We start from the raw sequence: 27,243 nt of genomic DNA on the forward strand, positions 1-27,243 counted from the left end.
CCACCAAAAAGGCCTTTAAGTTAAAGTTCAACCAGACCCTATATTATCATACCCAACGGGATCGGATTCAGCAGTTAACTTTTTTCTCGAAAATGGGATAAAACACCAGATCTTATCGTTTGACTTTAAATTTAACGCCTTAAATATATTGTATTATTATTTTAGTTGAAAATTTTAAATGTACATAGATATCTAGTTGTAATATTTTATGGTTTATTTATATTTAGTAATTTATGTTTTTAAATAGAGCTAAGAAACGAATGTGATATTAATTTAAGTTTTATGTATATTGTTTTTAAAATTATAAATAAAGAAAATAAAGAAAAATCTGTATCCCAGGTCCCTGACCTTGCCTATGTTAGGGGAACGAGAGGGCGGCATAGCGCCGCCCAAAAAAAAAAACGCCTTCAATAAGAAACCAATTGAAGCATTTGAAACAATTTATTAATTCAAATAACATATGAAATAATAGCTAATACTATTAAATTACATATAAAAGCTTGTAGTAATAAGAAAAATAATATTTACTTTCGAACTTTGAATATTTTTTTCCGTGGATATTTAAATTGACTTAGTTTCATTTTTCTTGAAGGTGTAGATTGGATATAGCAATCAGAGACTGACGGGATATTTACTTCTGCGGTAGTAGATTTGGAAATATTGGACCACGTTTCATCATCTTTTGACATTGTCCAGGTTTCGATTTCACTGGCAGTTGACGATGTGTTGTCGTCTTTTTTAAAGGCATCATCCAGATTAATTTTATCAACATTTGTAAGGTTAAAGTCATTTAAATCTATATCAAAAACGGGACTGTTCCGTTTAGCTTCATCGCGAAATTGCAACGGTGGTAATATAATGTCGTTTTGTGCCAAACTTTCTAGTAGTGATTTTGGATTCAACATAGATTGACTTATATCCAAGTCATTGTTGAGCAAATCTGTTTTTTCAAAACTAGGACTTTCATCGTCAATAATAGGCGATTCTAAATCAGTCGATTCTAAATCAGGCGATCCTAAATCAGGTGATTCTAAATCATTGAAATTTTTATTTCTTGTATATTCAATATCAGGTTCATCTATTAACTTATTTACTTCCAGTTCATGTTTATTTGTCTCTGTGCTATCTTTTATACTTTCAAATATTTTTGCCATCAATTTTGAATGGTCTAATTCTGGAGGTGGTTGAATATTAGTGTTTTGAGTTTTCGGCTTATAGTGTTTATCTAAATCTTTTATTCTGAAAGGTCTTTTAACTTTTTCATTTTTAACATTTGATGTATTTTTATTGTAGGTAGAACTGGGTGTATAACGACCTTCTGCATCTGATTCATAAAATTTTCTGAAAGATATAATTGGTATAAAAATACTAGCGATATTTAACATCTTATTATTTTAAAGTTTATTTCTGGAGAGCATAAAATTTCATTGTAGAGTTTCCAAAATTGAAATCTGATACAGAAAAATTAAATTAATATAACGTAGTGTTCTTTTCATTTTTTTTTAGTTTTGCAATTAAGTTATAAGTTAGTTAATCTAAAATGAATATTTATACGTCATAAGGTCAAATTACCTGGAGGCTAACTTTTGGTATTTATTGATAATGTCTTTAACTGTATGACATGTTTTAGGAACAGAGTAATATTGTTCCATATATGTTTTATCACATTGTTCCTTTAATTGTATTGATGTTTGAGGACTTTCTTTAAATTTCGATTGTATCGTGCTTAAACTCTTTTGTTTGTTATGAATGTTGTTCGTTTGTTCTCTTTTGACTATATCGTTTTTGCATCCAGTTTCTTCTATGAGAATTTTACTGTTTTCTAAATTGTTTTGATCTCCATTTAATTTATTGTCTACTAAAATATTAGGTAGTTTCTCTTCAATGGGCGTAAAATTACCCTTTTCTATAGTAGATTGATTTTTAATAATGTCCAAATCAATTTGTACTTTACTTATAATGCAATAATTATCTTCAGTATTACTTTTCGTGCATACATTTACTTGTGTTTTTGTAAATGAAAACTTTTTCATGTATTCACATCCGAAGGAAACAGTTTTATCTAATACTTTATTGAAATATGGTTGAAAAGAGATATTATTTTTGATAACCGATGGACTAGATGAACCATAATTTTTAGAATCGAGTAACATCTCTTTCTCTTCCATCTTTTCAGCTGCTTGTTCTAAAGTACTGTTAGGGGAATGCTTGCGGTTTTCATAAACATTATTGGCATCATTAGAAGATAACATTGGAACCAATGCCTTATTAGATTCATCGTAATAATCTGAATAGTAAATCTCCATTGTTTTCTTGTTGTTAAATTGATCTGGATTTATATAATTTGCATTAACGTTTAATTTGTCTTTGTTATTATTTCTGACATCTTTGTAATCGTCTTTTTCGTTTAAGTTATGGAAAATACAGTCTTTTGTTGTATTATGCTTTAAATTTTCTAGATTAGATATTGGTTCAGATTTTTCACTACTTTTTATATGGTCATAATCTATACTATTATTGTTGCTGGATTTGTTTTCGTGGTCTAATACTTCGTGATCTTTTGAATAGATATTAGTAACTGCGTTAGAAATTGTATCATTTTCATGCTCATTTTGTAACTCTTCTAATAAAAAGAAATCTTTGGATATGTTTCGCTCATTTTCATGGTTTGGTATAGTTTTATCTATGTCACTAGTTTTCCAAATACATCTAGTGTTTGTGTAATTTGAATAACCCTCTTTCAATCTTTTGGATTCTAACCCATTTATGTCATAATGATTAAGACTTGGTTTATTTTTACGAAGTGATATTACACTATTGGTTTTGTTGACATTTGAAATTTTGGAGGCGATTGCATAGTCGAGGTCTTCCTTTTGAATTTGTGGTAATTTAAACTCTTCAATGTTTTCCTTATTTTCATAAATTGAAACATTATTCTCGTTTTCATTGTCATTTAAAGTATCATCGATGTTTTTGTCAGTTAAATAAACATTCTTTTGGAAATTAGTTTCTGAAAGACCTTTATCACTGGAGACAATGTTTTGTTTTGCATCGGTTTTCTTTTTACATAATGATTTGGTGATTGTTTTGTTGGGACTTATTTCTACCAATTGTAGAACCTGTTTTTCTGCGACTTTACTACTTTGTTTAGCTTTTTCTAAATATTCGTCAATATGATTTTTAACAGTATTCACAAACGTACTCTGTTCATCTATCTCTCTGTTCTCTGTTTCAGTCATATTGTTTGCTTTTTTCTGTATTTCATCAATAACATTAAAATTGTTTTTCTCTTTTTGTATTGTCTTATTAAAATATCCAGTTTTAGTTTTTGTTGTTTCTGAATTATTAGTTTTCTTTCCCACATTCATTATACTAAAAGGATTAGATATAACTGGCACCTGTTTTTCAGTTATATCGTACTTAGGTTTATCTTGTTGCAGAATTTCTTTGTCGATTTTATTTAAAATTTCATTTATTTGTTCATCGTCCTCTTCTTTATTACTACCACTAAAATTCGTAAAAATTGCTTTATTTTGTACTCTATCAATAACATTAAAGTTATTTTTCTCTTTTTCCATTGTCTCATTAAAATGCCTAATTCTATTTTTTGTTGTTCTAACTTCTGAATCATAAGTTTTATTTCCTCTAGTATTGGATACAACTGGCACCTGGTTTTGAGGTATGTTGAAGTTAGGTCTATCTTGTTGCAGAATTTCTTTGTCGATTTTATTTAAAATTTCATTTATTTGTTCATCGTCCTCTTCTTTATTACTACCACTAAAATTCGTAAAAATTGCTTTATTTTGTACTCTATCAATAACATTAAAGTTATTTTTCTCTTTTTCCATTGTCTCATTAAAATGCCTAATTCTATTTTTTGTTGTTCTAACTTCTGAATCATAAGTTTTATTTCCTCTAGTATTGGATACAACTGGCACCTGGTTTTGAGGTATGTTGAAGTTAGGTCTATCTTGTTGCAGAATTTCTTTGTCGATTTTATTTAAAATTTCATTTATTTGTTCATCGTCCTCTTCTTTATTACTACCACTAAAATTCGTAAAAATTGCTTTATTTTGTACTCTATCAATAACATTAAAGTTATTTTTCTCTTTTTCCATTGTCTCATTAAAATGCCTAATTCTATTTTTTGTTGTTCTAACTTCTGAATCATAAGTTTTATTTCCTCTAGTATTGGATACAACTGGCACCTGGTTTTGAGGTATGTTGAAGTTAGGTCTATCTTGTTGCAGAATTTCTTTGTCGATTTTATTTAAAATTTCATTTATTTGTTCATCGTCCTCTTCTTTATTACTACCACTAAAATTCGTAAAAATTGCTTTATTTTGTACTCTATCAATAACATTAAAGTTATTTTTCTCTTTTTCCATTGTCTCATTAAAACGCCTAATTCTATTTTTTGTTGTTCTAACTTCTGAATCATAAGTTTTATTTTCTCCAGTATTGGATACAACTGGCACCTGGTTTTGAGGTATGTTAAAGTTAGGTCTATCTTGTTGCAGAATTTCATTGTCGATTACATTTAAAATTTCATTTATTTGTTCATCGTCCTTTTCTATATTAATTTCATTTAAATTGGTAAAAACTTGATCGTCATTATCTAAATCAATATCAAAACAATTTTGCTGTAAATGATGAAAATTATCAATATCTTTGTTTTTCTTACTTTCAATTTCATTGCGTAATTTATTATGTGATTGGGTGAAAGATTTAATTTGTTCTATTATAGCAAAATCACATTTTTTCTTTTCTACAACGTTCGTATCAACGGGATCATGGTTTTTTCTTTTTCGTATTTTAAAAGTATCCGTTATGGCAGTTTGTTTAATATTTTTGCCGTCTGTTTTCTCTATTTGAGATATTGGTATAATATCTTTTGAACCGAAGTCCAATTCTTGAAACAGATACTCACAGTGTACATCAATGCCAGCTGAAATAAATGTTTATTTTATTTTTTAATATTCATTTTGAAAAACCGCCACAAATTCATTCATTGACTGCATACAAATCAACACTATGTAAGTAGACAATAAACCGTTTCCTTACCGAAATTGGAACTAATACAATGAGCCATAATTTTGTGTTCAAATTGATGTCTTCTAACAGTTTGGTATGTGATTTCGCCATTGTGAATGGTTATTAAGTCTTTGTCTCTGGAAAATAAAAAAAAAATGTGATTTAAATCTAATTCTAAATGATTTACATATTTAATTCTAGATTTTAATAGTTACTTGACCGATGCTAATATCAAAAGGTAGTTTTCGGAATCTCCAATGATTATATACGATGTGTGGTTGGCACCGGCAGTTAATTGATCCAGATTCTCAGCCAAATACATTTGATTTAACAGTGTCAGTTGTATTTTTAAGCTATTTTCGTCTATTGGTGTTATTGTCAGTTGATATTTTGGAAGTAAACTTATTTGTTTACGAAGAACATTACCGGCCGGAGGTCCTTTATTCATTATCTGTAGAAAAGTTCAAGAAAATATTAAGTGATACCTAACTCTACTACTATTAGTAAAAGACATCGGCCGGTGCTGTCCAACTGCCGAGTCGTTTAGTCGTCTCCTTTAGTATAGACTTATAGCTGTTTTTAAACATCCCTTAAATTTATCAGCACTTATGTATGTGGCCCCTAATAAGAATTTTATTTTCAACAAATTTTAGCTGCCACTTAAATTTAGAATAAGGGTTACCCTTTACCATAGAGACACCTATCTAAGAACACTTTAGGGGCTTTAGGGATTTCTTCCTTCCATGGCCAATATGGACTCTAATTGCCGCAGAACATTGTTTAATTTTACGTGGCACAATGATGAGAAATTTAAAACTAATTAAAGTTAATGGCTGAACAGACATTGATAGACTTTATCTTACATAAACAATAAATAATTCAGACTATGCAAAATACTCACCCTTTCCAAATCTCGGGGATGACTCTCTTCTAGTAACATAAAATTAATTTTACCAGCAGAAGCGAGCAAAGTGCTGTAAGTCGGGCCAATACCTTTCAACTGTTTGCTCACGTATTTTGAGTTCTCCCAAAGTTGTGATTCCATGCATTTCGCTAAAACTATAGCATTCAATATGGCCTGATAATTTTGCAGGGAAGTTCTCAATGCATTCGGTCGAGTGACGTAAGATACTAAACCTTAAATAAAATCGATGTTTGTTTTTCACTATTAAAAACAGAAAGGATTTTTGCGACAAGCCAAATGTGTTTAGTTAGAGTTAGCCTTTATTCACCAATGGAGGATATAAAATTTAACATTTTACTGCTATTCAAATACATGTTTTGAATAATGTTAAATTTTAACACTTAATGAAATTGAATACACATATCATGTGACAAAGATACAATTGGGATAGTTATGTAATATAAGCGAAGCCGTGACCTTGTTTGTCTGTTAAGACATATTACTAGGTGCAGCTAATCACAATATATGCTTACAAATTGTTAATAATTTACTTTTATAAATAAATCTTTCGGCTGGGCTTTAAGTATATTTACTAACTTTTAAACTATCAAATTGAACAAAACCTAATATGTTATTTCATTAAATGAACATATATAATCTAGGACGAACATATGCAATGTATTTAGCAATGCTTTAATATGATTAACATGGCCTCGGTTTCCTGTAAAATTTTATAACTTTAAAAAAACAATTAAACATAATATCAAACAAAATATTTCAGGTCAAATTAGTTTCCCAGAATCACAAGGTCTATTTTTACTGCAAAAAGAAAATTGTAAAAAGAATTATTTATTATGCTTACATTTGCAAATACGGACTGCGATTCTCATTATCATGATGGCCTCTTGGTTTAAGGAAGGTTCATGGATAGGTAAGCAGCCGAGCACGGCCTGGATTATGCTGCGATACACAACACAAATTGAACAGGAATATGTGTTTATAAGTTTACATTTATTGGTAAAACAAATAGCACAACAAAAGATTTGAGTTAGCTTGAAAAGTCATGATCAGTACCGTGAAGTGTAGTCTATTAGTTAAAACCACTACGTAGTACGTAGACGCAAATATTGCATTGAGTATGACGTGAAGATATATTTCAGAATTAAAAAACGGATTTGCGGTATTTATTCTAAGGGTGCACCTTCCTACGACTCTCATCTTCGAGGGAACATGTTTTGTGATTCCAGAGGGTGAAGACGGAACGCATTCATGTAGTCTTTGATTACCTTTACTAACCACACGCGACCCGGCAGCGGTGAGTTCTTTTACAATGGTATATTGTGTGGTTGTTCCCTGTCGACTATTTATATCTGCGTTTCGCCTGACGTATGAAGTGGTCCAGGTCCTATTTCAAGTCTTATGTACCCTCTTTTACTATTTTTAAACAGATTTTTCCTTTTGCCAACTTAATTAACGAAAATCGAGTAATTTATACATACGACGAAAAACATTGTCATCTCTTTTATTGTATACTAGATTTTACCCGCGACTCCATCCGCGCGGAATAAAAAATGGAAAACGGGGTAAAAATTATCCTATGTCCGTTTCCTGGTTCTAAGCTACCTGCCCACCAATTTTCAGTTAAATCGATTCAGCCGTTCTTGAGTTATAAATAGTGTAACTAACACGACTTTCTTTTATATATATAGATTAAGAAACAGAGATAACTATATGTTTTCGTTGTTGTGTTTCGTCTGTGGAAACCCATGATAGCATTAGACAGTTCATTTTGTAAAATCTTACCAGTTAAGTTTCATCTGTCTTGTATTGATCTTGCCCTTCATAGGAAAACGTATAGTCGGGGCTGTATTATTCCTGTTGAGGGCATTGAGACATCTCCGTTCGTCGACACGGAGGTGCATATCAGATAGTTCGTGACTCTCGCACACAACCCATAATAACTGTTCTAGAGACTCGTCGCCTTTTATCTATGCGAAAAGATTGCTTAGATTGTTAAAACGAACGGGTTCTTTACCAAAATGTTTTAACGTTGTTCTATGTTTTTATCTCGATTCAAGGATAAAAGAGCCGCTTGTGCACACGGATACAGGTCAGTGTACCCGATTGTTTGGGTACATCAGTTAGAAGACCCAAAAAAAGTTTTCTTATTTGAATATCATGTTACTTTTAAATACCGAGTCGCAATATATTACTTCGAACCGTGTCGAGACTGGGTATGGACGAATATAGTATTTAAAAGGAAGGTTTTCCATAAGTTTTTTTTTGAGTAATTTTTGAATTATGCATTTTATGAGTTAAAATATGAGTACTAGGTTTATTCATCAAAAAGAGGGATTATTTCTATTGCACCATGAATATTTTATTTTCTCAAATTTTATAACACCATCTTCGTAGCATTAAAATGTTTTTTTTTTTTTAGTGTCACTAATATTGAGTAGTAATTTATGATACAAAATTTTTAATTTGGGAAATGATAAGGACGTTTTAAATAAGATAACCCAATAAATAAAGTGACGTGGGATAACACGAAATTAATATTTTAGATATACAAATGAACCAGACCTCTTCGTGGGTATGAGCAAATCTAAAAGCTTTTTAAAGTAATGATCAACGCATATCAAATTGTCATGTTTCAAAAAAACTTAGAATAAATATGAGGTAAATCGGGTGCTGTGCTGTGTTATTTTTTTAACTAAGTCGGTTTTGTTTTTTTTTTGTTATTCGTACCTTGCAATTAATTGCATGTTTTATTCATATTGTATCTATATCTAGGTATCAAAAGAGTATCAAGTTATTATTGTTCAGCTTAAATTTGAAAAACATTCTTTCACCAATAAAAATACTTTTGTAACTGTAAGTAATCTAAGGTTTACTTTTTCATTAAAGTATAACGTTAAAATAGCACAAACGCAGTTAAGTCTTTGACGCAAGGATAAATACGAAGAGAAATTCAATAAATATTTACAATAGAAGCCAGTCGAGTCTAGTCTAGACTCGAGTGGCGGTAAGGGGATAGTTTAAAGCTTGGGGCTTAATTACGTTGTAGTAATTTGTTACCGCCGAACAAAATTATTACAACATTACAAGTTGTTAATTGTCACATACTAAGGTTTAGAATAGAGTATGAAAAATATGTAACTTCCCAAGGTGGAAAAGGTATAGTTCGATAATGTTTTACTATATGTACTTAGTTGTAAGTGTAAATTGCACACTCCCTTTGTAATCCCTTTTAATTGAAAAATTCACTTACTTTCATTATACGTTTCATGGTTTCCAAGTCCAAATAGTAAATAGATAGCAGACGGCCAGCCTCTGTTGATTGTATACAGCACACCTCGTCCTTTGTTATCAGACCCGAGCTTTCCAACCCGTTCACTGCTTTCATGCATAGTTCTAAAGGAAATAAGGGAGATTCATAGGACGAGACCTTCAATTCATCATAAACCTTTTTATCCCAACAAGGTCAAATGATTTTATTTCTAAGCATTTAAATATCTTTATTATGGTCACGTGAGATAAATCTCAATGCAACCTCGTTAAAGTGTCTTCAATGACATTTTACAATTTATAGTTAAAGGGTATGGTTACAGGTTTAAGTACAATTATTTATATCTTCGTAAAAGTTAAACAGAAAGCGACATTAATATTCAATTTTATAAATTAACAGCTTAACAAAGAAGATGGTTGAAAGAAGATGATGATTGGTTCTAGAAATTAAGAAGAAATAAAGATTGCTAGAAGAATTACGGTATTGATAATAAAACTATGCAGATGGAATCTTAAACGCTTACAGTTTTTCACTTATACTCAAGTGCTTAAGATCGCATGCCTTGATAAATCTTAAGATGGCATGTTCTTTCGACACACATTCGTCATGATCCGGAACTAGTAGCGGATTCATAAAATGCAAGGTGCACTGTGCAATAGTAACATTTAAATTATTTTAACAAAAAAAAAACAACAAAAATATAATTTAACTATAAAGGTCCCAATCATCGATGGATACAATGCTCTGGTTATTCTTAAAGCTTATTCCTTTTATAACAGATGATAATAAACAACATGATGACACACAAACGTTTGACGACTAAATTGGAATATTCACCCGCATCTCATAGATGCCTCCCAGATATCTTACCATATAAAACACAGAATCGGCATGCTGATAATTTACGCCGGCATTTTGTGAAGACGGACTTCCATGATGGGTAGATTATGGTTCTTAGAAGACCTTATAATTGTTTCAAGACAGACATTTTTCAATAATTGAACTCTTCTAAATGAATAATTACATCAATGATTTGTCCCCTGTTTTAATAACGATTGTTGTATGGTGATACATACCTTCTATTTTTTTGGATATAAGATCTGTGGGCGCTGACTTCGGTAGACCTAGATACATCTTGGGGTCACGTGCTGCTCGTACGAAGAAAAACGTGGATCGCACCCATTGAACACATTGCGCTAGGTCGGTAACAGTTCCTAGAGCCACTTCGCTGTTTAGATTCTCCGCTAAGCGTTTATGTAGGTAGCTTTGTAGTGGCTCACATCCTCCAACCAGAGCTTGATACCTTGCCTACACAAAAGATTCTGATAAACGAAACTGGTTTTATATATATGTGTACTGTGTAACATAAAGCTAAATAATAATTGTTGTTTAACGTTTATTTATTGTTTTGCAAAGGTTATATAGCCTTGTTAAACTGCATTACAGTAGAGCTCGTATATAAACGTAATGAATATTGTTAATTTTCTAGCTGGTAATAATCGCAATTTTATTTTAAAATATGATTGACGTTTTGTCATCTTCATTTTGACGTTTTAATCAATAAATCACATATCAACGTTATACTTTATATTTTATACAAAACATTTAAAATGGCTTTAACAAAAGAAGAGAAAAAGGCAAAAAAGGAAGCCAAAAGACTAGAGAAATTAAGAGCAGAGGCTGAAGAAAGGAAGAGATTAAAAAATGAAGAACTTAAAAGAGAAATGGTGGCGCAGGCTCGGAGACGAGGGGAATTGGATAAAAAATGGAGAGGCCTGATGCTTAAAATTAAAGAACCCGTCTTCAAACAAGACATCGAAGTCTTTTGGCACAGTTTTGATAGAACTATGGACAAGAAAAACTATTATATCAATAACATAATGAAACTGATAAATTTGGCGGATGATCAGTTCCAGCGCACCGTAGCTAGTTTTTGTGACACCATAGACACTATGATTTTAAACTTTTTAACTGGTATCGAAAATATATCTGAAGAAAATGATCGCAGAACTGCTGCTTTACTTAAGATGGGTGAAACAGAATCGAACCAAATTAAAACAGATCACAATGCAGCAGAGACTCACTTACAACTATTGATTTTCCACGGACACACCACAGCAGATACTCTCGCTTGGACAACACGTGGTGAAAACTTGGTAAAAGAAGATGAGGATCGAAACAAATATGCGAGTGAACGGGAAAATCTTCGTTCTCATCTCGAGAATTCGTATAACACCATGTGGGATGATTACAAGGCTGTTCTAAAAAACTACGTCTTGAAAACAGCTGCCAATCAGAAAGCAGTGCGAAGATTACGCCGTAAAGAAAACTTGATGGCAGACATTATTGCATCACAAGCTAAAAAAATAGCTGACAGTGATGGCTTACTGAAAAGGCTTCGAAATGAACTTGCTGCATATGAATCTGGAACAAAACAAGCTGTTTTTCGGGACCGTCGTGATAGACATAGGTCAGCTTGTTTTCGCTTAAAACAAATATTATTCGACGGCTGCAAAACAGATACAAAACAGATGGCTAATTTAGTGAAAGCTTCAGATAACACCATCGAATGGCTGAGAGATGCACATAAAAAAGGAGAGAAAATCCTACGCCTTGCTGCATTGTGTCAAAAATTTGAAACTCAGCGAGAAAAAGTATTACCATTTGGGTTATCTATACCTCATTCACCTGTACAGTCTAAAACAAATTTGAGAAGACTTCAATCGGATGATTCCTTAGTTATGAAGGCAATTTCAACGACTTGCGGGCTAACAAGACTCTGGCAAAAGATTTCTAAAGCTGAATTGACACGGAAAGCCTTGGCACGTGAGAAGGCGCTACTAGAACAAGAAAATGCTCTTCTTCTTCTTCAAATAGAACAGCAAGATAGCAATCAGTTTCAACCTGATATTAAAAATTGTATCTGTGATAAGGTAAAACAACGAAACACAATGAGGAAGCCAGTTCCCATTGACGGAAATATGGAAATGAGGAAATATTGTAAGGCTCGTTAGGGATTTGTTCAACATCGGTGCACGTGATATGACGTGATGAATTTGTGAATTCTTTTTTCCAATACTTGAGTAATAATTTATAATTAAAAGAAGTAATTTTAGAGTGCAATACGTCATGAGACATTTGTATTTGTTTCGTGGCAGACGGCGGCGGCGCGAGCGTTGCATGTCGCAATGACGCGAGACCTACACGCGGCTCAAACGATGCCACTATGACCTTACCCACTTCTAAAACCGTGGGACAGGCAACGATCGATAAGCGTTTTGGAATGTGCTTTAAATATTTTTATTTAATGTCTTGTAGTGTTATTTTTTACCTTTGTATTGTGATTATAATTGCCTCCCAAACATTGTGAAACATTGTTTTATTGATATTACGAATGTTAAATTATGTATTTTCATAAATTGATAGCAAAAGTCATTTTTAATTAAATTTTAACCTAAAAAAGGTATTTTAATAATAATGCAAAGTATTTAGTACACTCAATTAAACGGCCAATCGTAGTTGAATAGAAAATTAAAAACCATTTTGTTATTTTTAAGTCGCTTGTAAGTTAGACCACATGTTCGTGTCACTTATTGGTAAATGCAAGTTCATATGGTATAAGTTTTACATAGAAGATACACAATATAGGTATAATATATACTATTGTTGCCATATTAACCTTGCCCTTTTGAATTCTAAGAAACAAGTATTCATGAAAATATAAATAAAATACAAATACTGTTCGTTATTACAGCACGCGTAAGTTACAGAAGTTAACGAGTATATAAACTTTAAATTGATAAGCAATAATACCACGTTACAAATATTTTTGTAAAAGATTTGAATACATACAAAGATATACAGACGAATTGAGAACCTCTTTTTTGAAGTCGGCCGAATGAACCATAACTGAGATACAATTGAAATCAAATTCGATATTGAAAGACATAAATTTAATCGTACCTATATTCGAACCCAGTACCCCAGAACCAGTAGTATCACAACCTGAAAAATTATATTCTTGTCTCTATAATGAAAATATTGTGATGTAAGCTCAGTCTTTGAATTATCCACAGTACTCTTTTTTTCTTCGATTGTCAATCTTTTTTAGGAAATCAAAACCCAAATTATTGAATTTCCCGTTGGGCCGTTTGGGCCATTAGGCATTTTCCAACGGGAAATGCCCTGTTATTTTTGGCAGAAAGAAATAATATTTTAATAAAGCACTATTTTCCGATTACAATTGTTGGTTTAAAAAAGTACTAACACATTGGCACTATTTTGACACCTCACTTAAAGATATTAAATGAACACAAAAACCGCAATGTTATTCCGGACCACGGTATGAGGAAACCGATAACATACTTTTAATTGAATCAAAGATAAATAAGATTAAGTTCCGAAACTAGTTCAAAACATATCATCCCTTCTTCTTTTTAAAAAACCAGAAAAAAGGTTATTTGCGCTATAACCACGTTAAGGAAGTTAAAATCAAACAGATAACAATAGTGATCATTCCTTACATCTATTATATCTAAAAAAAAACTAGTCACTAGTTTCTTATATTTTTCACTACACAAATAACAGAAATATTTTATACTGAGCACCATTAATATTATACATTCTAAAAATATAATTTTGATGGAAATTAGGATACTCCATAATAGCATAATAAATTCGCATCCTTATCCATATGCACCAGTCCTTAGAATATTTAAAACATGGTAGATTTATCGCGCCTTACTCGTATTTCTTTTTATATTTTTTCTATGTCGCAGAGGTAAATTGAATTTGCCTTAAACCCGATTTATGAGAAACCCCGCATTAGTTTTTTTTGACTTGCGACATAATAAAAAGGATCTGCCCGACATAACTTTTTGTACACAATATATTTATTAATAGTTAAGTTACTATTAAGAGGTGAGTTTTCAAATAAAAATACTGTCATCTATTTTAAGGTTGTCGTATAAAATGGCAACGGCAAATATTAAAAACTAGCTTTTACCCGCGACTCCGTCCGCGCGGAATAAAAAAAATGCACACAAGATAAAAAAGTTCCTATGTCCGTCTCCTAGTTCTAAGCTACCTCCCCATCAATTTTCAGCTAAATCAGTTCGACCGATCTTGAGTTATAAATAGTGTAACTAACACCACTTTCTTTTATGTATATAGACTACTGAAATCGAAAAAAATAGTGACTAAGAAGTTGCAGAAAAGTAAACGCCATCATCATTCTGATGCAGACATAAAAAAGGAATAATTCTAAAATAAGATCTTTATCTAATGTTAGTTTTTTTGCAAAAGGTTTTTAATTACATTGTTTTACAGCATAATTGTAGTTTATTATTGATTTTATGGTATTCGTTTATTTTATAAATGTTTTGATGGACATAGATGAACTGTCGGCGCACGTTTGAAAAGCTTGTCGAAGATAAAGGGACAGAAATGTGAATCATTTCCTTATCACGAACTAAAGATGACAGTGCGTGTCGCTTTCACTGGGTTGTGCCTCAAAGGACCTATTAGTCCTTCCTTGTGCCCTACTTATATGATTAAATGTTGCATTTATTTCACAAGTTTTATTCAGTACTATATAATATACTTTTTATTCATGGATATTTGAGTAACAATGAAGCAAAAACCAAATGGTCTCTGAACATCTGTTTGAATTGTGCTAATTTTGAGTTGACCTTTGCTCTCTACTATTTATTAACGCAAAATTAAAAGTTAAAGAAAAACGATCACGTTTTCTAATAAAAACACAAGATCAATAATCTCGTGAACAACCTACTGTGTTTGTTTTTGACACTGATAATATCATTAACATGAAACTGTTTTTTAATAGTAGCCCGGCGAGGCTTTTCCGACCACGCATCACTCATTTAGCTACAAAATTTGTGTATGATTGAATATTCACGGTCACCCCGAACTATGCTTTAATTGCTTGATAGTCGATCTTCACGTAAAAGACATTACAAAATAATTACCAACCAGATAATTTCGGCTAAAAAACGATTTGAGTTACGAAAACGTGCGACTCTAAATAACTAAAAAAAACTCGTAATCGAGTAGTTTTGAGTACATTGATGAATTTATATTTTAAATTGATTTTAGATGTAGTTGTGAAGACACTATGTATATCTAGATTTTATAAGCGGACGATGTATGCATTGGAATGAGTTGATATTTAGACACGGCTATTGGGTGTATAGTTTTCGTGTTGTGCGTGTGTAGAGGGACATCCATAACGAGAGGACGACTTTGTGGTAACCTCGAAGCGTAAGGGGAGTCGTGGGGTGCGTATATAAGTATCAAACAGTACCGGGGCGCGACATCAGTCGCTGCCGAGCTCTCTAACAGCCACCATAGTCAACAGCATTCAATTGTAGTGTATTATTTGTGTATACAGTATACATTTGTGTTCATATATACCAACGGTGAGTTTTTGAAGTTTTACGATAAGTTTTTTCATTCCATTAGGGATGACAACTAACATTTTAAATCATTGGCTACACTTATTAGAATAATTATTTTTGTTTTAAAAAAATCTGGAAATAAGGATCTTCATAATAATCAGCTCACAGAGGTCCGTACCGAGGGGCTCGGTTCGTACCTTATGTTAAAGGTCATTAAGGCCTTAGTCAACTACGCTAGCCTTATGGGGGTAGTGGAAATAAGTATGAAACACATTAATTTTTTAAACTGCAATGTGTACTAATTTTCCCTGATAAATTTAATTGTTTATATTAAAACTTGATAATAGGTTCACACTTAATAACTCAGTTAGTAAAAATAGTTCATCATTAAGCAAAGTTTAAGTATAATAATGAAAAATAAAAATAAAAGTTAATGATCTAAGCTTTTATAACTTTCGTAAGATTCATATTATCCATTCCAACTAAGAATCTGAAAAACGGTTCTAATTATTCCTGAATGGTGTATTTCGCGCTTTCGTTTTACTGTATAAATAACACATAAAAATAAATACATATTATTATCCCAATACACATGAAAATTGGAATATTTTTTTTAAAGTAAACTCTTTTGGAGAGAAGTTAATTAGTTATGTTACCTATATTCGTAGTAAGGTAGGTTGTACACAGGTACACTGTGACAAATATAATCTAGTTTAAACGCGGATTTCACTGCAGAAGTACAAACTGAACTTTCTTTAAAGAGTTTAAAGAAATATAACTTCATCAATAGTAAAAAACAGTAATGTTATATCATAATTCCGGCAACACATCAGAAACGTATTTAACCGTAGTGGGTATTTAATTATTGTTAATAAGGGATAAAAACTGGTCCAACGCCCGTCAGTTAACGCTGTAAGAATGAAAACATCATTTGTTTTTCTTTCAACTTCCGAATATCTTTACGCAACTGATGAAATCATTATCAAAATAAAGTTGTTAATGTGAATAGCGAAAAAAGGGTAATACTGATTGACAACATGGATTGACTTTATGGTTAAGGATTGTCTTACAAGGTTATTAGTGTCAACTTGATATTTAATAACACCGAATATCTGATAATACTGAGTGGCAAGTGACAAGTTACGCCTCATCGCCCCGGAGGCCTGTAACTTAAGTATTTCGGTTTATGTGGTGTCGAGACATTATATTGAATCGAGGAATGCCAATTTTACTACAATAAAAAAAAAATGAAATGTAAATAATATCTATGAGTTTAGATCAAAAGGTCTTTGTGTTCTAGCAATAATATTTTTAGAAAGTAATCCCTAAGTAGCTATAGTTTCGCTACTGTGCAAAGCTGTTTGGCGGCAGGAATAGACACTCAGGCGCAATCCTTCCGCTTTTATTTAGTGAAAAAAGTTTATCATCTTATATAATTGATAATAGTTAAACGTACGTGCGTTCAGTATTGTTGACAAAAACGTTGCGTGTTCCGAGTTCGATTAAAACTAAACGAATAGTGAAAATAACTATTATTCGGTGTTCGAACACACGCAAGTTTTTTCTTATCATTATTATAATAATTTTCTTTGAATAGTAACTACGTAATTTCGGAACTAGACACACCCAGATGCAACTCCTAAATAATGTGATATTAGTTATGCCGGCGACTTTGTTATATTTACATGAAAAATGTTTATGAGAAGTTTATAGTGTAACAATAGATTCTAACAAAAAAAAAATTATATCGTGAGAGGTCCGTGCAACACCAACAAATAAGGTTTAGTTTTCACTGTGAATGGTCCGTAAGATATTATTGTAATGTCACAGTCGCTAATAGAAATACACAATTTGTCACATCTCAAAGCAATTCAAAAAAAACCATTTAAGATGATACAATCATAAATCATTACTAATTATCTGTGTTCCTCCAACCTTCACGATTTAAACATCTTAGGCATATCATAAAATAATTTTCATATTATAAAGACAATTTTGCAAACAAGATAATTTTAAAGCAACTCTTTATTGCTCGTAAGCTTGTTTTAATTAGTTTCGGTCACCTTCAAAATAATTCGATTGATTGAATAAATCTGTTTATGGCTGAGGAGTCATAAAACATTTTGATTGGTATCAAATAACAATATTTTTTAGTGTACTACTATATCCTTTTTAATGTTCAAATGAAAATTAATACAGCGTAAAAGCAGAAACCGTTGTATTTATTTAATATGTCTGTTAAAGGTTAAAGATCCCTAAAATAGCTTGAATTATCAACTTAGATTCTGGTTTAATACAAAAGTGAAACTCGATTATAACTTTTTTTTTTTATCTAATATAAATATATATGTAAAAACTTTTTCCAATAAAATCATTTGTGATGATTTAACTATGGGATCAATAAACTAAATTTAGTTGTAGCTATAATATTGTTATAATGTAAAGTTTTCTAGATAGTTTGACTTTATGACGTTAATGCCATGGTATATTTACGTAATATGTCTACGTAGAATGTTATTTAATTAATTGAATTATATTTGTAAATAAAACAACGCAATTGTAATTCATTGTCATACAAATAAAAATTCAAACAGATTATTCAAATGTAAAGTAAATTTCAGTACTAATTAACAAGATAGATCAAGTTGCATTTATGTAAATCTTACCATTTTAAGCACCCATTCAAAATAAATCTCAATGCTATAAATTGCACGTTGAGCTAATTAGTGTTCATTGTTCGTTTTTTTAAAGCTTCTAGAAGTTACATTTTGAAATGTAATTTTCAACTTGTCTCAATTTCTTTCTATACATAGTTAATTTCGTTAAAACATACGTAAATTGTAAACGGATTCTCGCGTCCAATGTAATTGGCTTCGACTTATGTCCACAGAAATCAATAACACAAGGTCACAGCAATTACATCAATGATTTTATGTTAATAATAACCTCTGTTGTTACACAGTTGTACTAAAAGACTACTTAACAGTTCCACTTCAAATCATAAATTCAATTCCTAATTAAGTGTGTGACGCTATTTCTATAGTAATAATTATTTTTCAGATGTCGTCAACAAAGGTGCTGGTTTGCGCGTTAGTGGTTGTGTGCATAAGCTTGAGGCATGGACTGGCCGCGCCCGCGCCACAAGAAGACGGACCACCCACACCGGTAAGTAATATCTGAGTGAATACATTTGACAAATTCTGATCAATAATTAAGGATGATTGGTCAACACCCTATAAGAGAAGGTTTAGAGAGGTCGCGATCAGGAATGAGGTATCAATGCACACACAGAGAAAGGAGAGACAACAATTTCAACTTTTATTTAAATTGTTTTTAGAGCGATCTCCAAGTTTTACAGTCAAAGCAAAACTTTAGAAGTTAAGTAATGGCAACCAACAAGATTACATGTTAAGATAACATGCGCCTACACAGAGTTGCTGTTTGCTAACTTGTGGTAGGCCACAATGAATTCTTACAGGTTCCGTTAAATAAGGTTTACGTGAGAAAGTTTGCAAAACGTAATGTATGGTTTAGCTTTAAATTCTAAAACCAAATACAATAAACTTAAACTTAAAACGCTAATTAATTTAAGAAATAATCCTAAACTTTGTAATAAAGGAGGGAAAAAAAATATTTTATGCAACCGTAAAGGCTAGAAAGAACAAACCTGTTAACAAAGGTACTTTACAATATCATCTTCATTTCTCTGACTTTAAAAGGAATCATCAACGTCTCAAGGAACTCATTAGTTGTCTAAGAATACGTAAAATGCTGAATAAATTACGTGAAGAATTCACAGGCCATTAGAAGTATGGAGTGAGGTTCGTAGCACGATTGTTCGGAAGGTCGCCGGCATTTTTATACTTGAATACTCATCACGATTGACATCTTTGGACAAACGATGAATTGAAATATGTGCGAAGGTGAAAGAATGCAAATAAATGTAGTTAAGGAATTATTCTTAAAATTAATTGACATTTTGATAAATGAATTGAGAATTACTAAGAAGCTTGAATGATTACAAAAAGAGCTACACATAGCATTGCTAAACGACATACGTTAAAAATTATTATATCAAGTTATTCTATTTTAATAACCTTTTTTGTAATCGGTTTGGTCAACTAAAATTTTAAACTTAAAAAGCGCATGACAACGCAGAAATTAAAAGATATTTGCATTGCACCCCTTTTGCTAATCGTTTCGCTTCTATAATTGAAAACTTATTGTTTTAAAATGTGTGAAGCATTCTTAATTTGTTTGCAGTCCAATTTAATAGTATTCATATTAAATGTTACAAATAAAAGTGTATGTTTATATTATCGTTGTCAAAGGACCAATAACGATTTCATCATGCGTTAAAAAATTCTCGAACTAATTGTTGATGATTTCGCAAGTTCGTGTGACATAAAATATTATCATCTCCAATCTTTTATGTATACTAATTAAATTCGGTATTTACATTCTTATATGAACTTGAACAAATACATCGCACGGAATTGCACTTCTTGTCTCAAGGTACATTGTATGCATTGACTTTTTATTGTTCAGTGTTGGTAACCAGATCACGATAGATATGGTCACAAAGAGGCATGTGATTGCGTTCAATTAGATCTCAAGCAACTGTTCACATGGCTAACATAATACAAAGTTACTTAGATGCACCTGATAGCGCATTAGACGTGTTAACGCTTTGCATTAGTCCTATATCTCGGGACGGACTTCACAAGATAATTAAAATAATAGTTTTATTTGCAATTAATTTAAATGATTGGACTGATGAGTTTCCGTTGTATACACAATTCTTGTATTGTTAGCCAAAGCTGATTTATCTTTTAATCAGACCCAACTAAAATTAGATCAAGAGATTAATTAACCTAAAACATAGTTTAAAGCATGTGCTGTTACAGATCTGATGGACGGAAGTATTATTTCGTTGTTTTAATAGTTTCTACCTATTTTGTATATAAGTTCATTAAGAATATTTCAAATTAAAATCATGTTTAAGCGAAACAAAAAACTACGACATAGCTTTTATAAATTAAAACTTAAGAGAACTTTTAATTTCCTGTAATTAGTCATTGTAATGAAGAAGTCATTTACCAAAAAACCTATTTAAATATAACGACAAAAACTAAGTTAGACTTAAGACCGTACGCGTAGAATTTTCTCACGAATCTTCTTCAAAAACATTCTTATAAATTGACTTTTTTTTATCAATCTAAGCACATCAAGGTTTCCTTTAAACATGTGATAACATAAGCAAGGTTATATGCATGTATTATAACACTAATTTATCTTTATATGTATGTTAAATTATTTTATGAATGTACATATTAATATCTATAAAAACTAATGAATGAGATTTCTAAGAAACATTGTCAAGAGACTGTAATTGTAAAATTATAATTGCTGTGAAGTATATTATTTTCTATATCTCTTAGTTACTAACTACTTCGTAAAGGCAGTTTTCAAAACTTTAATCATTTACTTACAGAATATCATAAAATTTTGACAGACTTTTTTTTTAAATAAAAAACTTTTCATGAAAAATAAAGCTTGCACCAGGACATTTGACATTGTTAGACTCTAGCATTGCAACTCATGGTTCAGCTAGTACATTTTAAGTATGAATATTAGACCTATTACCTATTTATCACGATTTTAATAGTAGCGTTTTACCTGAAATAAAACGCATATTAAAATACTTACCTAACTGGAAGCTTTATTATGAGAGAGCATTTCCGTTTCCGTCGAATTTCTACCAGTTTTTCGTACTTTCAAGGGATGTTTCCGGCTAAGTGGCGCCACCTGGCGGTTGGCCGCCATTTTAGTTTCTTTAAAATAGGACGTGCCATTTTGGATCATTGGCTTTGTTTACACCAGGCAGAATTAAACTGAAAGCTTCCAGTTAGGTAAGTATTTTAATATGCGTTTTATTTCAGGTAAAACGCTACTATTAAACAACTTGACCGTAACTGGAAGCTTTATTATGAGATCTGTTTGTTATCGCCTGGTGACGCCACTGTAAAAGGTTTATATTATGCTTATAAACGCCAATGTGAGTTAGGATGAAAATGAAAAATATTATCTATAAATCAGGAATTTTTTATTTCTTTCAATCAATTTTATCAATAAATAATCATTAATTAGTTCGCCGGTGTGAATAATTGTGCTACATTTTGAGAATCTTGTGTTTTCATTACTTCTCGTCTATAGAACTTGTGAAATGTATTAGCTGATCGCCAGTTTCCACGAGTCAGGATTTCATCAATTGGAGTATTCTCCAGCCAATTTTTAGAGGCTACAGCTGACCGAACACTTCCTGGCGTGGCTGTTATGCCAGCTTCCTTAAATAGAGTCTTTATCCAGCCTGAAATTACTGTTCGTGAAGCGGGTTTTGCAATCCCTCTTACTGTAATAAAAAGTTTAAATGATTTTGCAGTATTACGTCTTTCATTTAGCAATGCTACAGTCTTCTCTACCCAAAATACAGGATTCAGATTAAGATTATTTGTGTTTGAAATCAATTTCCAACCAGACTGTCTGTAATCATTGTTGTCAGTTTTTGAACCAAATTCCGGCCAAAATACTACACTATGTTCAGCCATAACAAAATGCTCAGGATCTACTCTAAGCAAGGTGAGGTCATGTACACGCCTTCCTGAACACAATAGTAATAAGATTGCTGTATGCCTTGAAGTCTGATATACATTATTTATGTCTATAGTGTAGTTGGCTAAAAAGGAAGATAATTTATTAACATCCCAAATAGGTGCTTTGGAAATCTTTGGAACTTTAAGAGCGATCGATTTACAGATGTGCTTTACAAGAACATGTGAACTTAACTGACTCGATGTTTCTGAATTACATAAAGTAGAAACTACTGACTTATGTAGTAGTATAGTGTTATACGATAATTTATGTATTAAATATAAATCTGACAAAAATTGTGCTAGTTGCGCACCAGTGGGGTTTTTCGGGTTAACGTTTTTATCCTTACACCATAAAGTCCAACGTTTCCAAGCCACCTCGTAAGTTTTTAAGGTCGATTTTCGCCAAGAGTTTTTAAGCAATGATAGCTGATCAATGTTCCATGATTTTATAGCTTCAGTCCACCCCCACATCTCCAAACTTCGAGTGTCATGGATTCTACTTTCTGCGGTGGTAGCCCCGTTGATGTGTCGATCAGACGATTGTGCAAATTGTTCAGAGTGAACGGGGCTTCGAGGGATCGGGCTTTGAGGTCTGCGCGCCAAAACACTCTCTCCCACCGTGGAACTATTATCAAGAATATTCCTGTTGACTGATTCAGGTGTGCCAGAACTTTGGGGATTAAGAACGGCGGGGGAAATACCCACGCAAGTGGATAGTCCCATGGAACACTGAACGCATCGTGAAAGAGTGCTTGGTGATCGTTCAAATCCCGAGAGACATAATTGTACACTACGTGAGCAGTTTTCGAAGCGAATAAATCTATCACTGGAGTACCCCATTTCGCAAACACCATTTCCGCACAGGTCGGTAGTAGGTGCCACTCTGGAGGTTGACGGTGACGCGAAAGGTGGTCGGCATGATTGTTGTACTTGCCCGGAATGTAGTGAATGCTGAAGTGTATTTTGTGATGGTCTAATAATTTCAAAATTTGGTAAGTTATGTTCATTAGTGATATGGATTTCGTACCTCCTTCTTTCCGTAATTGAGCGACTGCAGTCTTGTTGTCGCACTGTATGAGCAGCGAGCTGTGCTTCAATAAATGAACATGGGTCTGGAGGGCGTGTAAAATGGCCAGCATCTCTTTCTGATTCGAGTGTAGCCGTTGTTCTTCTTGGGACCAGCTTCCCCAGATCGCTAGGTCTTTCAGTTGTGCCCCCCAAGCTAGGTCTGAAGCATCTGTTGCCAGAAAATGAATTGGAGGAGGGTAATGTAAAGGTGTTGACAATTGGCAGTTCGCTTTCCACCATTCCAGTTCCTTGATGACATTTTCTGGCAGATGATAGGCTTTCTGCGACGTTTTGGGCAGCGAGTTCAGGAACATTAACATTTGTCGATGGTGAAGTCGACCTCGTGGTACAACAAAACTTGCAAAATTTAATAGCCCTATTGTTTTTTGTAGTTCTTTTACACTTGCTTTTCTTTGCTCTAAAATCAGACTTACTTTTGTAACGATGGTGACTGCCTTTTCCTTTGGAAGAACTTTTTGATTGAGCCAGGGGCTCCATTGTATGCCTAGATAAATTATGCTCTTCTGGGGACTTAGAACCGATTTTTCGAAATTGATTTGCCAGCCTAAGCTCTGCAGAGTTTGTATTGCGAGCTTGACTTGGTCTTGAAGTGTGTGTGCGCTTTGATGTGCTATCAAAAAATCGTCTAGGTAGACTAGAACTCTTATGTTCCATTTTTCTCGTAATGCATGAGCCACCCAATTTGTGAGAATTGAAAATGTTTTCGGAGCTGTGCTGAGGCCAAATGGTAGGCAAGTCATCTCTAGCAATTCTTGATTGTAAACGATCCGAAGGAAGCGTCTTTGTGACTTGTTTACTTTGAGGTGAAAATACGCCTGAGATAAATCTATCTTGCACATCCAATCCTGAGGTTGTAGAAAGTCTGGCACGCGGTGCATGTTTATTAGGTGGAACGGTTTGGTCAGTATGTATTTGTTGAGCGCTTTGAGATTGAATATAGGTCGGGCTGATCCGTCCGGCTTGGGCACCAGGAACAGAGGAGAAACGAAGCTTGGTGAGAGCGGTGCTACTTCTAAAATACCCTGTTTTTTCATCTTCTCTACAATTGCTGACATTTCTTCTGAGAAATGAGTTTGAAAGGAGCCTTTCATTATTTGTGGGTATACAAGGGGTGGCTTTTGAAGAAATGGTATGCGATACCCTTGGATTAGTTTTATTATGATTTCTGGTGCCTCCATTTTCTTCCATTGCTGATGATATTGCGCTAACTGACCTGCCCGAAACCGTCTCGAGTCATTGTCTATTAGATCTATTTTGAGTTCCTCTGGAACCTCTTTGTGTATTTGCACGGCCTTTGTTACCTCCACGATCGGGCCGCGAGCCTCGGTTGTGAAATGAACCACGCCCATTGTTGTTATTCGATGTTGGGTGACTTCTAGGAGGGTAGTTAACATTGTGGCATACACCCCGCGAGGGTGAGTTATAAGCATGCATTTGTGAGCATGGTTCATGGTAGCTATGTTGAGTTCCACGCGATGAAACTACCGATCTACGTGCGCCATGCCCCCGCGAGGGGCGGCTATTAGATTGGTTAGATTTTGCTTGCTGAGAACCATCACTTTTTAGAGGCCAAAATGCTTTGCGGACCCCACCGGCTTTTTCGAGCGTCGATGTAAAAGGTTCTGAATCAAATATGTAAGATGTAGATGGTGGTATTCTGTTCAAAGCCGCTTTGACCAAAGGATCTCTAACCTGACTTGTTATTGATTCGCGGCGCATTTCAATGCTTTCAGCTCTATGGCCACAAACCAATTGCAAGAGGTCGGATGAAACTTTGCAAAAATCGCCTTTACAAAATAGTTGGTCAACCTTGCTACTCAAATTATCGAAGTCAAGATTATTTGTATTCTTAGCCCATGAAAGTAGACCATGAATGGCTTCCTGCATAGACTCTTTTTGTTTGAGTATGCAGTATGTAATGGCGGCATATGATTTATCAGCGTAAGCGAGGTGACGTGAGGTATCGAATGTTTTTACCTCCTCGTTTATTTCAAGGTCTGTAAAACCTGGAGTATGATTATACAGCTTTTGTGTTTCCGCATATCTAACGTCGGACCATGAGGCGCTACCTAATCGCTGTACTTCCAATAACTTTTTTAAGAAACCTTCAGATGTTTTTGGAATGGATGGTTCTTTTAGTTTAGTTTCGATATCAAAAACCAAATTTGGATTAGAGTCTTCGTGTTCTGAATTTATTTCATTATAATCTTGATCAAGCTGCTGATAAAGTTCGTCACTTCCGGTATGAATTGACACATTGTCATTACATGCAGTGTTAAAATTATTAAAAGTAACGATTTTTCGAAGCTCACCCATTTCCTTGAATAACTTGTCCATCAATTGTTTTGAATGCTTGCCACGCTTACTTTTCTTATGCTTGTGGCGACAGGACCACCTTCGTTTGTTGTCCGACGAGGATGAGCTTGTAGAACTGCTGTTGCTGCTGTTACTGGAGCTGCTGCGTCTCCGCTTGTTGGCCTCTCCACTAGGACCGGCCACAGCCTGTGGCTCAGGTGTTAAGGTCTTCTCATTCATTACTGCAACGAATTTTGTTAGACTTCATTATATTTAAAAGAGTACGATTTTAAATTATTAACTGGTAAATATGTGGTTATATTGAAAATAACTAGACAACATATTTGAAACGAACGGCAAAAACCGTTAAAAATCATACACAATTTTAATCACTTACAACTGTAGTATTATAATTGTTGTCACTTACTTACTTTACTTGTAGTAATTTATTATTTTATTTTAAAAATTTAAGGATTTTAACCACTTTTAAAATTAACAACGTTCGCAGAGACAGACTTGCTGCGTAGTTGTTGCTTCGACGGGAACTCAAACGCCAATGATCCAAAATGGCACGTCCTATTTTAAAGAAACTAAAATGGCGGCCAACCGCCAGGTGGCGCCACTTAGCCGGAAACATCCCTTGAAAGTACGAAAAACTGGTAGAAATTCGACGGAAACGGAAATGCTCTCTCATAATAAAGCTTCCAGTTACGGTCAAGTTGTTTAATCATACATTTCTCTTACAGTACGAATATAAATACGACGTTCATACATTTCTCTTACAGTACGAATATAAATACGACGTAGAAGACCCAGAGAAGACGTTATATTTCGGCGCTAACGAATCTGGTGATGCACAAGGGAAAGTCGTCGGAGGGTACCGAGTATTGCTTCCTGATGGTAGACTCATGAACGTTGAATACACGGTCGAAGGTGAGAGCGGTTTTGTCCCCAAGATTACCTTCGAGAATAACGCAAACCCATTCGGCCAGGGCAAGTGAACATGACGATGTAAATAACAACAATCATATAAGTCAAAAATTGTAAAATTTCTAAATTAATTTAATTTAAATTAAAAAATATCTGTTTATATTTTGTGCTTTTCGGATGAGTATTTAATTCTTGTGATTCTTTTAAATTATAACAAATATTGATTATGTATCGCTAGCCGAAGTTACCAATTCTGTGATTCAAGTTATTATAGGTCAATATTGCCATTACAACTAAGACATTTCTTAGTGACTAGTTTGAGTTAATACGCGTTTGTGATAACTCGATTTAGTTTAATTTTTTTTTATTCATGTAAATTTTGTAAGCAAGCAAATAAATACGTTTATAACAAATTCATGCTTTTGATTTCACATGCATTAACAACAGTATGAAAGGAGATATACCAATCAACATTGGCATATCCTTTGTTTTGATTGAAAGCCTAAATCAGGAGTGGCAAACCTTTACGTATCGACGTGCTATCTTATTAATATTAAAAACTTTCGCGTCCATCCGGACGGATGAATGTTTGTTAGAAGGTATCTCCGGAATGGTTCAACGGATCTTGATGAA

At 33.1% G+C, this 27,243-nt stretch overlaps 2 protein-coding genes across 2 annotated transcripts in view; one reads left to right on the forward strand and one right to left on the reverse strand.

Annotated features, from left to right (window-relative positions):
- Positions 1 to 27,243, reverse strand: part of LOC106710538 (ATP-dependent DNA helicase MER3 homolog) — a 32,926-nt gene that overhangs the window by 54 nt on the left and 5,629 nt on the right. Inside the window, exons 13-27 of the mRNA XM_045680706.1 lie at positions 10,304 to 10,535; positions 9,210 to 9,352; positions 7,742 to 7,926; positions 6,801 to 6,898; positions 5,936 to 6,171; positions 5,250 to 5,485; positions 5,065 to 5,171; positions 4,685 to 4,948; positions 4,135 to 4,303; positions 3,865 to 4,047; positions 3,595 to 3,777; positions 3,399 to 3,507; positions 2,426 to 3,254; positions 1,573 to 2,329; positions 625 to 1,341 (exon numbers count right to left, since the gene is read on the reverse strand). Of these exons, the coding sequence (XP_045536662.1) occupies positions 625 to 1,341; positions 1,573 to 2,329; positions 2,426 to 3,254; positions 3,399 to 3,507; positions 3,595 to 3,777; positions 3,865 to 4,047; positions 4,135 to 4,303; positions 4,685 to 4,948; positions 5,065 to 5,171; positions 5,250 to 5,485; positions 5,936 to 6,171; positions 6,801 to 6,898; positions 7,742 to 7,926; positions 9,210 to 9,352; positions 10,304 to 10,535 (4,448 nt within the window). The remainder of the gene's footprint in view (positions 1 to 624; positions 1,342 to 1,572; positions 2,330 to 2,425; positions 3,255 to 3,398; positions 3,508 to 3,594; positions 3,778 to 3,864; positions 4,048 to 4,134; positions 4,304 to 4,684; positions 4,949 to 5,064; positions 5,172 to 5,249; positions 5,486 to 5,935; positions 6,172 to 6,800; positions 6,899 to 7,741; positions 7,927 to 9,209; positions 9,353 to 10,303; positions 10,536 to 27,243) is intronic.
- On the forward strand, positions 15,538 to 26,723 carry LOC106710639 (pro-resilin). The gene is made up of 3 exons (XM_045680621.1): positions 15,538 to 15,664; positions 18,704 to 18,808; positions 26,466 to 26,723. Exons 2-3 carry the CDS (start codon positions 18,704 to 18,706, stop codon positions 26,679 to 26,681), a joined length of 321 nt encoding a protein of 106 aa, XP_045536577.1. The 5' UTR covers positions 15,538 to 15,664; the 3' UTR covers positions 26,682 to 26,723.

Source organism: Papilio machaon, chromosome 13 (genome assembly GCF_912999745.1).
Source record: "Papilio machaon chromosome 13, ilPapMach1.1, whole genome shotgun sequence".
Lineage (NCBI taxonomy): Eukaryota > Metazoa > Arthropoda > Insecta > Lepidoptera > Papilionidae > Papilio > Papilio machaon.